Here is a 13014-nt window from a genome sequence, read left to right as displayed (position 1 = left end):
CCATGTATTTGTATAGTAATTTTCATGTGCCTATGCAAGCTCTTCCTGCACAAGGAAGTCTGTCTCGAGCAGTGTTAGAGGTATACCTATTAAGCTAAGTTTCTGTTACGTATTTGCTTGCTGTTTATCTTTGCCTGTCCGCTTATCTTTTAGATTGTAAACTATGTATGCCCTATGTATGTCACATGCTGTCTTCTGTTCGTTCTTGTGTGCTACTCAGAACGAATGACTTCAGATCTAGTCAGAGTTACTGGGTTTACAAAAAAAAAGAATAATTTTTGCAGCAGGAGGACACTCACCTTACATGTTATGATAAAGATTCTTAGGGAATTTGTGTCTTTCTCATTGTAGAGGAGAGCTTAGAAAACACTTGATTGCAGCACTACAGATTTTCTTTTCTACAACTTTAATTTTGTATTTCTCTGTTACTTCTTTCCTTTTAAGGTATACATTTTAAAACTCACAAAATAAGCATGGGCAAACTCAATTTTAATACCTTTTTATTGTAGTACTATCATTTACTTTGGTAAAGTTGTATCCCTGTTTAAAGTGCCTTAAAGCAATTAAAACTTAGTTTAAATTCAAGTATTGTAAAACGTACAGAGTATAAGCACAAAAAATGCTGCATAGTGAAAATACTAGAGCAGGCTAATACATTCAGGATGCCAAATACTCAAGTATTAACAACACCAGATCAGTATTAAGGTTAATGATAGTTAGCCAGCTTCATACAGTAGATACAGAACTGTGGCCAATATAAATGCATTGTTCTTACCATTAACAAAAGATAGAAGCATAACTTAACACTGAAAGAATTTGTGGTATCAGTTTTTGTAACACATGCCGTAAGTAATAAGGCAAATACTGACACTTAAATTAATCTTTTACATGCTGCTGTGAATCCAGCAAATACGGTACATGATTGTTCTAGATCCTGAGCCCCTGCAATCCTAGTGATTTTGGTGAGAGTTTGTGGCATCCATGCCTCTTAACAATCCTCATAAACATTCATTCTCATCTTAATACAATTTTGTTTGAATTTTTGTTTGAAATTTGTCTCATAATGTTATAAAGAAGTGTGTCTGAGTTTGTATTTCTGGTTTTTTTCTGTGTAAAGATGCAAGATCATCTCCTGTACTTTGTATTTGCCCATAGCTACTTTGAGGAGTAGTGGGGAATACTGAATGGGTATGGTAGAATTTTACTTTGAATAGGTAGCCCTTATTTTGTCTGTTTAATTTGAAGCTATGATAGTTGTACCCTGGTGTAATAGTGACTTGTTATATGTACTAGATCAAGACATGACTTACCTATAAGATCCATCAGAAGAGGAATTTGTTGACAATATTTTAATTCACATTGTTATCATACACAAAATTAATTAAATACCAGCATTAAAATGGTTGATTGACTCCTTACATTTGAACAAGTTAAAGGGTATAATTTTACTTGCTATGGCTAAGAAAGTTGTAGTAGAGATATGTGTGGCCAAATAAGAGAATGATTGATTTTCAATGGAAATTACTGTTTCAAAATCAATGGAACAATATGGCTAAAATATTATTGGTTTGTAACAACACTTTAAAAGATGTTTGTATAATTATGTAAGGGAAAAACATTTTTGCTCAGTTGTTGCCTAAAAAAAAATAATTTAAAAATACCAGCCACTTTTAAAAGAAAATTCTTCATTAGTAGTTTATGTATTTTAAGAGCATCTTTGTATGTAATTTTTGCTGTTAGAAAGTATTATTTTAAAATATATTTCAAGAAGTATGACAGTTGTGATATAAATTATTACAAGGATTCATCAGTCATGTGGATGCAATATTGAATAATTAGGAGAATGAAATATGCATTTCTCATTTCCAGAAAGAGAAAATAAGTTCTCTTTTACAAAGGCAGAATATGTCAAAGTATAAAGTTATAGTTTAATTTTTGTACTATTTGGTGAAATTCTACAAAACAACAATAATGAGAAAATTAAAGGGCTGCACCCGGAGTATAAAACTAGTAGAAGTTAGGTTTCTTGGAATCTTAACTCCCTTGCTCTTCTCCCTTTCTTTTAAAAGACTTCTATGTTTTTATTGTATTAATCAAAGTACTTAGTAAGATTTCATAGTTGTAGCAAGATAGCAGGCCATGTAAGTCCATCTACAGTTTATTTCCAGAGCTCGTTGGAGATGAGCTTTGGGTTAATTTGCTGTAGGTTAAGGTTTGATAGAAGGAATACTGCAAGATCTCCTCATTACCAGCCTGACTTCAATGTCGGGAAGAGTTTTCTTTTTAGTGTGTAAACATCCTTCGTCCGTTGCTGCTAGGTGGAGATCAAAGCGCAATGAAACTGATTTTTTCCTTAAGCGAGGGTTGTCCTTAAAGAAAGAACCTTCCCATTCTTTAATAACTTCATCCACTTTTTCTGTCCTGAAACAATAAAGCAAATGTATTTATGATCCTTCAGGCAATATGAAATGTTTATCTTCAGGACTGCTTTTAAAACATAGAGATAAATTGCATAATAAAGTCTCAAGTTATTTTAGATGGGTACTGAGACACTAGAATTTTCTTTTTTTCCCCACAGGTTCATCTCCAGAAAAGCTAAAGAGAGGGTGAGGATTCATTATATTCTTGGTTTTGTACTTTTAAGTAGACATGGATACAAACCCACTGCTCTAAACACAGCAGGCAGTTTGTTTCCAAGGAGAAATTTTGGAATCCAGGCTCAAAAACTTTGCAAGAAACCTCTGTACACCAGTGGGCACGACAGAATTCCTGTATCTGAAAGCCTTCAAAATAGGGAGGAGAAAAATATAGTTCAGATCCAAACCTTAGAATGTTGATCTACTTTAAATTAAAAAAGAAAAAAAGGGCAGAAGTAAAATACAGAGAATTGAAAATCCATCTGATTCAATAATATTTAGGTACTCAAACCTTATTGATTTAATCCTCTAAGTATGTGTCAGGATCTGGATCTAAAAGTCCAGCTCTGGGGCTTTACTCAGGTAGAGTAAACTACCAGCCAAGCGGCCCTGTGCAAATTTGACAGACTGTGTAAGATGAGCAAAGCTCATGTATGAACATAAGCTTCAGGTATGGAATGTGTACGGTGTACCGTATGATGACATTAATTTTTAATCAGGATTTCTACATGTTTTCAACCGCTCATTACAGTTAAGTATTAATGACATGGCACACTACAGTTTGTTTTAAATGTAATGCTAAATGCTAGTCTACAAAAGAGCTTGAAGAGCAGCAGAAGAAAAAAAAGAATGAGGCAATCCAATACTATTAAAGTAATTTAAAGTCAATAATACAAACTAACAGTCTGTCACTTGCACACTTAGGAGCCAAGCTCTCCGTTCTCTGTTTGGTAATTGGTGAAACGTAGGACCTTCCAAATAGCAAGTTAGAGCAGCCAAGCCTGAATTTACGTGCATAAATATGCCCCAGAGAGACTTTGCAAACATGCTATGGGCTCTTTTGCTTTCAGCCTTAACTAAATGAATTATTCATAGTTTCATTCTTGACAGAAATAGAAATTACAAATCAGAAGCATCATCATGATATTGTTAGCTTATGAAGTAAATGCTAATAAAAAGAACTTTAAAATTTAATTTATTGTGAAACATGCCATTCAATACACCTTCAAGGACTATCACTGTTCTTCTGGAGCTTCTTGGCTGTGTGGGTATGATATAAGAGAAACTAAACAAAGGAAAACTCAAAGCTACTGAGATATAATGCCCACCATTTACTTTTAGTTGTTATTTTGTTAAATTCACGTTTATCTTACTGTACAGTGCCATGAGCTTCAGTGCTTTCCTTCATAATATTTCCATCTAGGACTGCTTGTTTTGTCATCAGTTCCACTTTCTCATTTTCATGCTTCTTCACACCATCTGTAAAAGAAAATGCAGATATACTAGGCAGGCAGAAGAGTAGGTCAGGACACAGGACCTAGAGGTATTTTTCTTCTTCCTGTATTGGAAGAAGATAATTTTGTAATATCCAGTAATTTGTCAGTAGTTCGGAACCATCTTTAGGGCCATAATTCCCTAAGGGGAAGGTGCCCAAGAACTCACTCAAAGGCAGTGTAAAGGCAATCTTGCTAGTGGTAGGCTTTTTGTCGTCCTTCTGATCAGGTACAGAGCAACGAAACCTGCAAAAATAAAAATTATTACAGTCATCTAATAATATTGAATTACTTTAATCCAAAACTTGTCTTATGAACAGCTATGAAAAATCTAAAAATAAGAGCACCATGAGAAGTTCTGTTTGCTTGTAGTAACTGTTAGGATTTCTCATTCTGAGTATAGAACTGAAGAAAGTTACTGAAAATATCTATGCAATTTCATCATTCCTTTCTGACAGTTTTTAATTATAGAATCGTAGAATGGTTTGGGTTGGAAGGGACCTCAAAGATCATCTAGTTCCAACCCCCCTGCTGCGGGCAGGGACACCCTCCACTAAACCACGTTGCCCAAAGCCCCATCCAACCTGGTCTTAAACACTTCCAGGGATGGGGCACCCACAACCTCTCTGGGGAACCTGTTCCAGTGCCTCACCACTCTAACAGTAAAGAATTTCTTTCTAACATCTAATCTAAATCGACCCTCCTTCAGCTTGAACCCATTCCCCCTTGTCCTGTCACTGCACTCCCTGATAAACAGTCCCTCACCATCTTTCCTGTAGGCCCCCTTCAGGTACTGGTAAGTCAGTTTGTTGTGTTGCAGGGAGACCTATTAAATTTTATTAAAACTGAATTGTGTGTATTTTTACAGAGTTAGAAGCGTTAAATCTGAAACTGACTCCCCTGTCTGGAATCTTCTTGTGCAAATGTGTGAGGTTCCTGGACTGAAACCCTCCATTTTCTGTAGAAAGGACTGAGGGAGGCAATGGTCCACTGAAAGATTTCAGAATCATGCACCTGATTTGTGAAGATACCAGTTCTGAGTGCAAGATGCAATATTTTGCCTTTTTCTCATCCTCTTGGTTGTTTACCTTTGTATAGCTGCCTCTCTCAGTCTACATTTCAAAATACCAGTGTTTGTGTGCCAGGGAAAGGGCAGACATGGAGTTACAATCCAAGCAAAATCTCACTGGAAGGCATATCCTTCGATAGCGTCCTAATGTGCCTTAACACACTTTGAATACTACTGAGTGGTATGAACTCCATGCAAATGGACATCTGTCGTGTGATGAGATGTGAACTCTTCTCCCAGAATGTCACGTGTGTGGACTTGCTTCATCAACGGTCTGAGACAAACAGAACCCGTGTCAAGCAGGTAATGGGTTACAAAGTCTACGTCAACATGCAGTGCCTGGAGTGAGGATGCAGTAAGCATGCTATTATCTGCAACACATCGTGGAGATACTCAGCTCCAGAAAGTGCAGAATCAGTGAAGTTAAGTTATGATCCTTACATTTCTAAGGATTTTATACCGTAACTTTTTAACATTTGGTTCATTTATTTACAATTCGAATGATGATTTCAATGAGAAGTTCTGAAATAGAAGATTAATTTGAGTACTTTTGCTCTAAACAAGAAGTACCTGTTCTCTTCTTGCTCAAGCAGACTGCGATATGTTGCTATCTCCTCCTCCAGTTTCATCCTCGTGTTCAGGAGAATTTCATGCTCTCGAAGCTGTTTCTCAATACCTCTTCTCACTTCCAGTAGCTCTTTCTCTAAGCATTCAATCTCAGCTTCTAAATGTTGCAGTTGCATGTGGTACTGCTGCTCTGTGGCACGCAATGAACGTTCCAAACCCTTTTCCTGTGAAATTTAACTCATATTTTAAGGTTTGGAAAGTGTATGTGTAAAGACGCTATACGTACTTTTCATTAACAAGCTGTGTATTTTTACACCAGTTCTTTTAAGAATATTCTTTAGGAGCAGAAGTAAAGCTTTCAAGATAATACTTTTGCTGAGAAATTTTCCAGTAAAGTCTGTAATAATTTAAGATAGGATAAAAAAATTTAGCCTTCTGTTGTACCAGCAATCCACTACCATTGATTTTATATATCTCTGATTTTACCTGGATGGTTAAAACGATATCCAGCTCAGCACTATGTGAAAACTGAGTGGTCTGTGTGCTCTTGTAGCTTATCTATATTACTGACTTCAGTAAATTGCTGACATATTTTATCATGAACGAATTGATAAATTTGGTCCACACATTCAAAGAAAGGTATAAACCTGATGTGAATTCGTTAGGCAGAATGACTGGGAACTTGATGAGGGAGTATCATGCAAATACATGTTTGGCAGGTGTGAAAACATGAAAACACGTGTATATTGAATGGCAGATCCTGAATCAAAACATATGATACTCTGAAATGTGAGCAAATGCCTGAGTTCTTGCTTGCTGGTTAGTGCTCTGCGTAACGAGCTGAAAATCCACCACAAAGCTATGTGTTTCTGTGTTTGTTGTATTTCTGCTGTGTAGTGGATGTGATTGTTACATGAACTGAATTGTGGAATAGTTTACGTCAAGAAAATATTTTTTTTTTCAAGGAGATTTCAAGTTTCGTGTTATGATGCTTACCACAGCGTGGAGAGATTCAATTTCGATCTGCATATGGTGCCACTGCCGTCTCGCTTCGCAGAGTTCTGCTCTGGCTGCCTTTAATGCTTCTGCCTCTTTGTCCATTCTTATAATTGTAGCTTCGTCTTGCTACAGGGGATATAAATAACATAATAATTTTTAAAAATAGACAAATAATGAAATAGATGCATAAAAATCTCTAGTTGCAATTTTTTTAGAGTCATAAATTTGTTAAAGCTAATACTGCTGAGTTAATACTTCATGTACCGTGTAGATGGGAATCCCTTATCCTGCTGTGTTTGATGGGCAGTAGTTGGCCGCATCTTTATCCCTAACGTATTTGTTGTAGAGGAATTCCCACACAAATTAACCAGATGTATTTAGACCTTATTCACCTCTAGAGTAAATAGGCTTAACTTCATGGAAATTAGAGGAATTGCCGTCAGTTCAAGCCTCCAGGTTTGAATAAGGTTCTTTGGGTTTAATGTATTTTTGATTTCTAAGAACAGCTTTATAGAGAGGGAGCACTTTTAAGCAGTTGCATGCATGTCACAATTGACAATTGCTCTAATTATGGTTTTGCCTGATATAGTCATTGACTAGATTTCAAATTGCCATTTGAGAGGAAGTACCTCCATTGATTTAAATATGAATAGCATCTTTATCCAAATCTGCACTTTTCCTTGTCCTCTAAGGACAGGTTATTTAAGTTTTACTTATCACAGGAAGGAAGGCATTGGTGTGTTCTCTGAGTAGATGCTGTCACCCATGTTAAGTGTGACAATTCAGAAGTGAAGTGCCTGTTCTCAGTTTCATGCTGATCTAAAATATTATTTGAGATAATTTGCCATCCTTAAGGCTGAAGCTTTATCTTGGCAAAAAAGTAAATACTCAGACAAGCACTGTATTGTGTTTGCAAGAAAATGTGGAGTTTTGCCCTTTTTTTTCCCTATTGAAAGTAGTTTATTAACTAACCCTGAGGATGTGTGGGGTCATTTTAGATTTGGGCTCATCTTTGATTTAGATAATATGTTCATGCATTTAACTTCCAGAATGATTGTTTTGCTAATGAAAGTTATTTACCCTTTTTGATTCTGAGTTTTACTGCAAGTGGTGAAGATGCAATAAGCACTGGAAACAATACATGCTCTTTTGCATATGTTATTGCTTTATGTAGGTTCTTATGATGCCATCAACTCTAAGGAAATGAACTCATTAATCCAGGTCTTATGAAGCAAGTAAAACAAGTTTCTTTTTTACCTCCATAACATACCTACCTATTGTAATTTTACCATGCCATTGTTTTGGTGAAAAATCTAGATTTGGCTAATCCACAAGTGAACACTCAGTATTCTTTGCTTATCCTTTTTTGCCTGGGTACTGCAGAATTTATGTCACAAGATTATATCAGCACACGTTGTCTGCTTTGTGCCAGACACAAACATAAACTTGGCTTAACTATCTACTGTACAGCTGCTGTATGCCATTGGATTACTGTGTAGATTAGCCAGATTGCAGCAGGAGTCTGGCCTGTGGTTAAAAAAAACCTCCAGAATTTTTGCAATACCTAAGAAGTACAACAGGGTGATAGAATACCTAATTTTCACCCTGAATTTCTTGACATTTGATGCTCAAAAATTGTTTTGCCATTTTATTTCAAAGTTCAGTTGGCTTTTAGACATGTTTTGTATGTAAATCTCTAACAGTAGCATTGTGTGTTGATAACATTTAATCAATCTGTATGAAAGAACAAATTATATTTGCTGAAGAGTATGACATAGTTTTAGTGTGAACAATATAAAATAGTTCCTGAAAACGTACAGTTTTCTTTAATACAGGTGCTAAAAATGGTAAAGCTTTCTGTATATAAATGGATTCTTTACATTGCCTTTGATTTTCAAGATTCTCTTTTCCTCTGGGATAACTAAATGGTGCTAGAGGTTACTATGTTACAGCATATGTCATCATTTTTTAAATCACAACAATATCACTGTTGCAGGTACAGAAAAACATCCAGATGAATTACACAGCATTCTTTTAGTGTGAATTTCATACCCTACGCAAAATCTATTTCCATATCTTCTAGTTCACATCTTACTGCAGTAAAATCAAAATCCCTTCCCCAATAATATGCTGCATTGAAAAGGAAATACTGTACCTCATAGAGGCCGAGGGAGGAATTGTATAGACAGGGATTGTCTCCTTACTCTGGAAGGTGTATGTCTGTATGAAGTCATTACCTGGGTCCTTGCTGAGATGATGGTCTTTATCTGATTTCTGGTGATGAGCGTTTCATACTTTGCCCTGATCTCATTGAGGAGCTGGGACAGTTCCATTCTCCTCCCATCCTCCACCTTGGCTAACCGAACCTTATTGATAGGATGAGCCGGCTGCTGCAGAGCCTTCACTGCCTGCAGTGAGAGAGAGGCAGAGAAAGCACAGGCGGGTTTTAAAGCTGCAGAGCTTTATTTTTGAGGATGCACTGGAAGGTCAGGGGCTTCCAATCGTTTCGAAAAGCAAGTTTAGTAAAGCAAAGGTCTGCCACTTTTGCAGCGATTAAAAGAATGATTCCTAAATTATGTGCTGAAATGAATATATACAATGTCTTTATGGTTTTGTTACACTAGAACTTGTTTTTTTTATAATCTCAAAGATGTGAGGATAAGAGATACAAAGTAAAGGACAAAATTCCAGCAGCACAGCGTGAGGGTGCAATCGCAGAGGGGAAGGGAACAGCTTCCCCACAATACACGTGTGTTGGTGACGGTGCTGCTGGAATGTGCCTTCACCAGGCGGTTGTGCAGCGCTGGAGCAGGTCATTTGGGATGTTACAGAATTTCCATCCTGGAAGGTTTTTAAGACTCAGTGAGGCAAAGCCTCAGGTGTCTGACCTGATCTAGTGTTGAGGACTGTCCCCCTTTGAAAAGGAGCCGGGCTCCTGGACATCCTCTCCCCCAACATCTTGGTGGTTTTATGGGCAGGAACACAGAAAGAGGGAGAGGAACCAGCACTCCTAGTGGTGAAGAATGCTTGTGCACCTTATGGCGAGGGGTTTGGCTCCCCTTCTGCAGAGTGCAAAGTTCTGGTGAATTTACACTTAAAACATAGCTAACTGCGGTCAGAAGAAATGTCTGGTTTGTCTCTGAAGGTGTTTACAGCACCTCTGCCATGCGGCAGTGTGTGCAGTTCACAGAATGTGCAGAATAGGTGAGATTCTTATACCTTTCCTGACAGCTACCAGGGACATAGAAAGTATAGGTTGTCTGCCGTGCTGTATTTTCTGCAAATAATTCTTCATTTTTGGGCTCGCTGTAGCTACCGTGTGATCCCAGCGATCTTGTCTGCTAAGAATGGCTCTTGCCTATTTTTCAAAGTTTTTTCAAATAATGGGCAATGCAGATATTTAGTTAAAAAAACAGATTTTAGTAAAAAATAAAAAATCACTAAGTAGAATGCATTTTTAGACTCCAAATAAGTATATGTAAAGTAAAATGAGAAAAAACGACGGTAAACTTTTACAAGACACTCATCTTTTTAGAAGTCAGAGTATTATACCACTTAAAAGTCTCCTTGTGTGCATAATGCTTCCTTGTTCTTGGCTCTGTCTGCTGGCACATGTAAAAGGATCCTGTGTTCTGATTTTATTTTTCTTAGCTGGCTGTTTTTCAGCTGACCTGGGCTGAGATGAGAATGTTTTGTTGTCCACTATCTTTTCTACAAGTGCCTTAATGATTCTAGTTTTTTGTAACTCTAAAACCAAAATATTGACAGTGTTTTTCATTGATGGTATGATACCAGTCACATAATAAAAACATTAGGAATCCATCAGATACTACCTTAGGAAAGTATACGCATTAATAGGAAGATCCTATGTATTTAAGCAAATAAGAACTTGCAATGTAATTTAAAATCTTCCTGTTTCTTTGCATTGCAATGCTAATTGTTTACAGTTTCCGTTCAACTCCCTGGAACTCAGAATGGTTTCTGTTTCCATCAGGCAAAATCAAGGCTGTCTAGCACCCAAAAGTGTCTCAGTTTGTGATACAATATAGAGGTCTGCAGGGAAGATCATAGGATCATAGGATATCCTGAGTTGGAAGGGACCCATAAGGATCATCGAGTCCAACTCCTGGCTCCACACAGGACCAGCCGAATCAGAGCATATGACTGAGCGCGTTACCCAGATGCTCCTTGAACTCGATCAAGCTCGGTGCTGTGACCACTTCCCTGGGGAGCCTGTTCCAGTGTCCAACCACCCTCTCAGTGAAGAACCTTTTCCTACTATCCGACCTAAACCTACCCTGTCGCAGCTTCATGCCGTTCCCTTGGGTTCTATCACTGGTCACCAGAGGGAGGAGATCAGTGCCTGCTCCCTCACTCCCCGTCGTGAGGAAGTTGTAGGCCGTGATGAGGTCTCCTCTCAGTCTCCTTTTCTCTAGGCTGAACAAACCAAGGGACTTCAGCCTCTGTTCATATGTCTTCCCCTCTGGACCCTTAGGAATCTCGGATGTGGTCCCACAAACGAAACTTTATAGATCAACAAGCATCTATGGATGAATGAATCTTCATATTACCAGGAGTGAAACATTTGGCAGTTGATCAAATTTTTAAAAGCTTTTAAAAAATAAATTAACACTAATGCTTTCTTTTCCCTTCTTTTTTTTCAGATGTAAAGGGAACATCTGGCTATGAGATCCTTGAAGACTAAAGGTAGGTGGGTGTAAGCAATTGTATCTTTACTAGAATTTATGTGCTTTTGAATTCTAGCTACTTTCAATGCTCATATTTTATTACAGATGTTGGGTTTTAGTTAACTTTATAGTTCAGATATTGTGCGTCAATTATTTGGATTCAGTGATACAACATAACAATGCTGTAGTGATTGCAGACTGCTTTGGTTTACCATTCTTGCATTCTCACAACACAATAGCTAGAGTGGTTTCTAGATTTTACGTGCATCAAAACTGCACCCTAGGTAATTCTCAGTCGTCTTTTAGATCACAATGTTAAATTCAGGATCAATGTGTATGTAGGTAAACTGCATGATTATTCAGTGGAAATCCACGTTGAACGATGTAGGGAATAATGATTTCACAGCAATCACAGTTGCAGTCCTTGAGATATGTACATTATTTCATCTTTCTTTGTTTACATTTATACTGAAAGTGTATGTGTCTTTGGAAGAAGAAGGTGAGACACACACATTTTTCTCTTCAAAATGGAGATGTTGTCAATAATGGTGAAGATATTATGGTTTCGGGTTTTCCAAATAGGAGAAAAACATTATGGATAGGAAAGGAAGAACGATGATGAATGCTGTCCTGTCTTAGGAAGAGAAAAAATTTCCTTCAACCTATATTCTTAAAATTTCTCTATAGTGATACTGTTGATAATCATACCCAGCTACATAAACAACCTCAATTTGTCTATTTCTGATATTGTTATTTGAATTTATATTGTAATTATTTTAATTTTAAAATGTGGTCTGCACACATTTTATTGGAATACATCACGTGTAGTAAGATTCTTTTCATTTATTTATCCACATTGTTTTTAAAGGGGAAAAAAAGAGATACACTTGTGTTCCATGCTTTTAGAAAAGAAATTACTTCCTTGAACTGTTGAAGATGGTGAATTTACTCAATAGGTTTTCAAGTTCTTCCCTCTTTGTGTTGGTATAAATAGAAGATTGTTCTATTTAATTCCTTTGGGTTATTTATCACAGTGTCTTTTCTTTAACTGACTGGATTTTAGATGTTGCAATTCTACCATGCTGATTTAATTCTTGGATTATTGTTTTAATTACCCTGGCTTTTATTGGTTCCAAGTAGGAAGCAGAAAAAATGCTAGTAGTGGATTTTACAAAAGGCAGAATAGAGGCACAGCATGAAATCTGTGCTCCCATTAAAATTTTAGTTGGGGTCAAATGATTAAGGGAACGGATAGAATGTGCAGAGTGTTTGCAGTCTAGAGACACCGTAATATACATGTCAGAGGTCTGATTAACTTTCTTGTCTTATCTGAGAATCACACAAAAATCATCAACGTTTCGGCCCGAGACAGAGGCTTAGGTGTAAATCGTAAGGGGATTGTGTTCCAGTTGGCAGTTTTGTTTTAGATGAGATTCCTTTCACTAGTGAGTTGAGTTGGCCATCAAAGCCAAGAGTGGGTTGTGCTTCCACCAGAGGGCACTCTGGGCCGGAAGTTCCCGCTGTGCTTCCAGCCTCTGCAATGTGTTGTTCCATTTGCCATGACTTCTCTCTTAAATTGATAGCTTTAAATGATAAATTACCATGTATTCCTTTAATCCCATACTTCAACAGTTTTTTTAACATTTGCACCTTCTAGCATCGGATTAAGTTCTTTAAATTAATGGGGAGCACTATACCACGCACGTAGTATATGGTAAAGCAAGCTACCCAATGAAATGGCGCATGTGGATCAGGAGGAGCAGTCCTAAATGAAGAATAAA

General features: G+C 37.2%; 1 protein-coding gene across 2 annotated transcripts; it reads right to left on the bottom strand.

Annotated features, from left to right (window-relative positions):
• Positions 1–483: 483 nt before the first annotated feature.
• KRT222 (keratin 222) lies at positions 484–8917 on the bottom strand. 2 transcript variants are annotated; one of them, XM_010301002.2, is made up of 6 exons: positions 8783–8908; positions 6543–6671; positions 5550–5770; positions 4080–4156; positions 3791–3896; positions 484–2421 (listed from the first exon to the last, which is right to left on the bottom strand). In XM_010301002.2, exons 1-6 carry the CDS (start codon positions 8876–8878, stop codon positions 2208–2210), a joined length of 843 nt encoding a protein of 280 aa, XP_010299304.2. In that variant the 5' UTR covers positions 8879–8908; the 3' UTR covers positions 484–2207. The 2 variants fall into 2 exon arrangements, with proteins under 2 accessions (XP_010299304.2, XP_075631574.1); XM_075775459.1 differs by having other exon boundaries at positions 1040–2421; positions 8701–8917.
• Between the last annotated feature and the right edge of the window lie 4097 nt (positions 8918–13014).

Source organism: Balearica regulorum, chromosome 24 (genome assembly GCF_011004875.1).
Source record: "Balearica regulorum gibbericeps isolate bBalReg1 chromosome 24, bBalReg1.pri, whole genome shotgun sequence".
NCBI lineage: Eukaryota > Metazoa > Chordata > Aves > Gruiformes > Gruidae > Balearica > Balearica regulorum.
This window is presented reverse-complemented; position numbering and strand designations above follow the sequence as displayed.

Excerpts from the sequence above, each read along its gene's own strand:
- KRT222 (XM_010301002.2), bottom strand. The coding sequence starts at position 8,878 with ATGGAACTGTCCCAGCTCCTCAATGAGATCAGGGCAAAGTATGAAACG. Across the intron at positions 4,157-5,549 it reads CTTGAGCAAGAAGAGAACAG|GTTTCGTTGCTCTGTACCTG; the intron begins GTACTTCTTGTT and ends TTATTTTTGCAG. Across the intron at positions 2,422-3,790 it reads GAAGCTCATGGCACTGTACA|GACAGAAAAAGTGGATGAAG; the intron begins GTAAGATAAACG and ends TTATTGTTTCAG.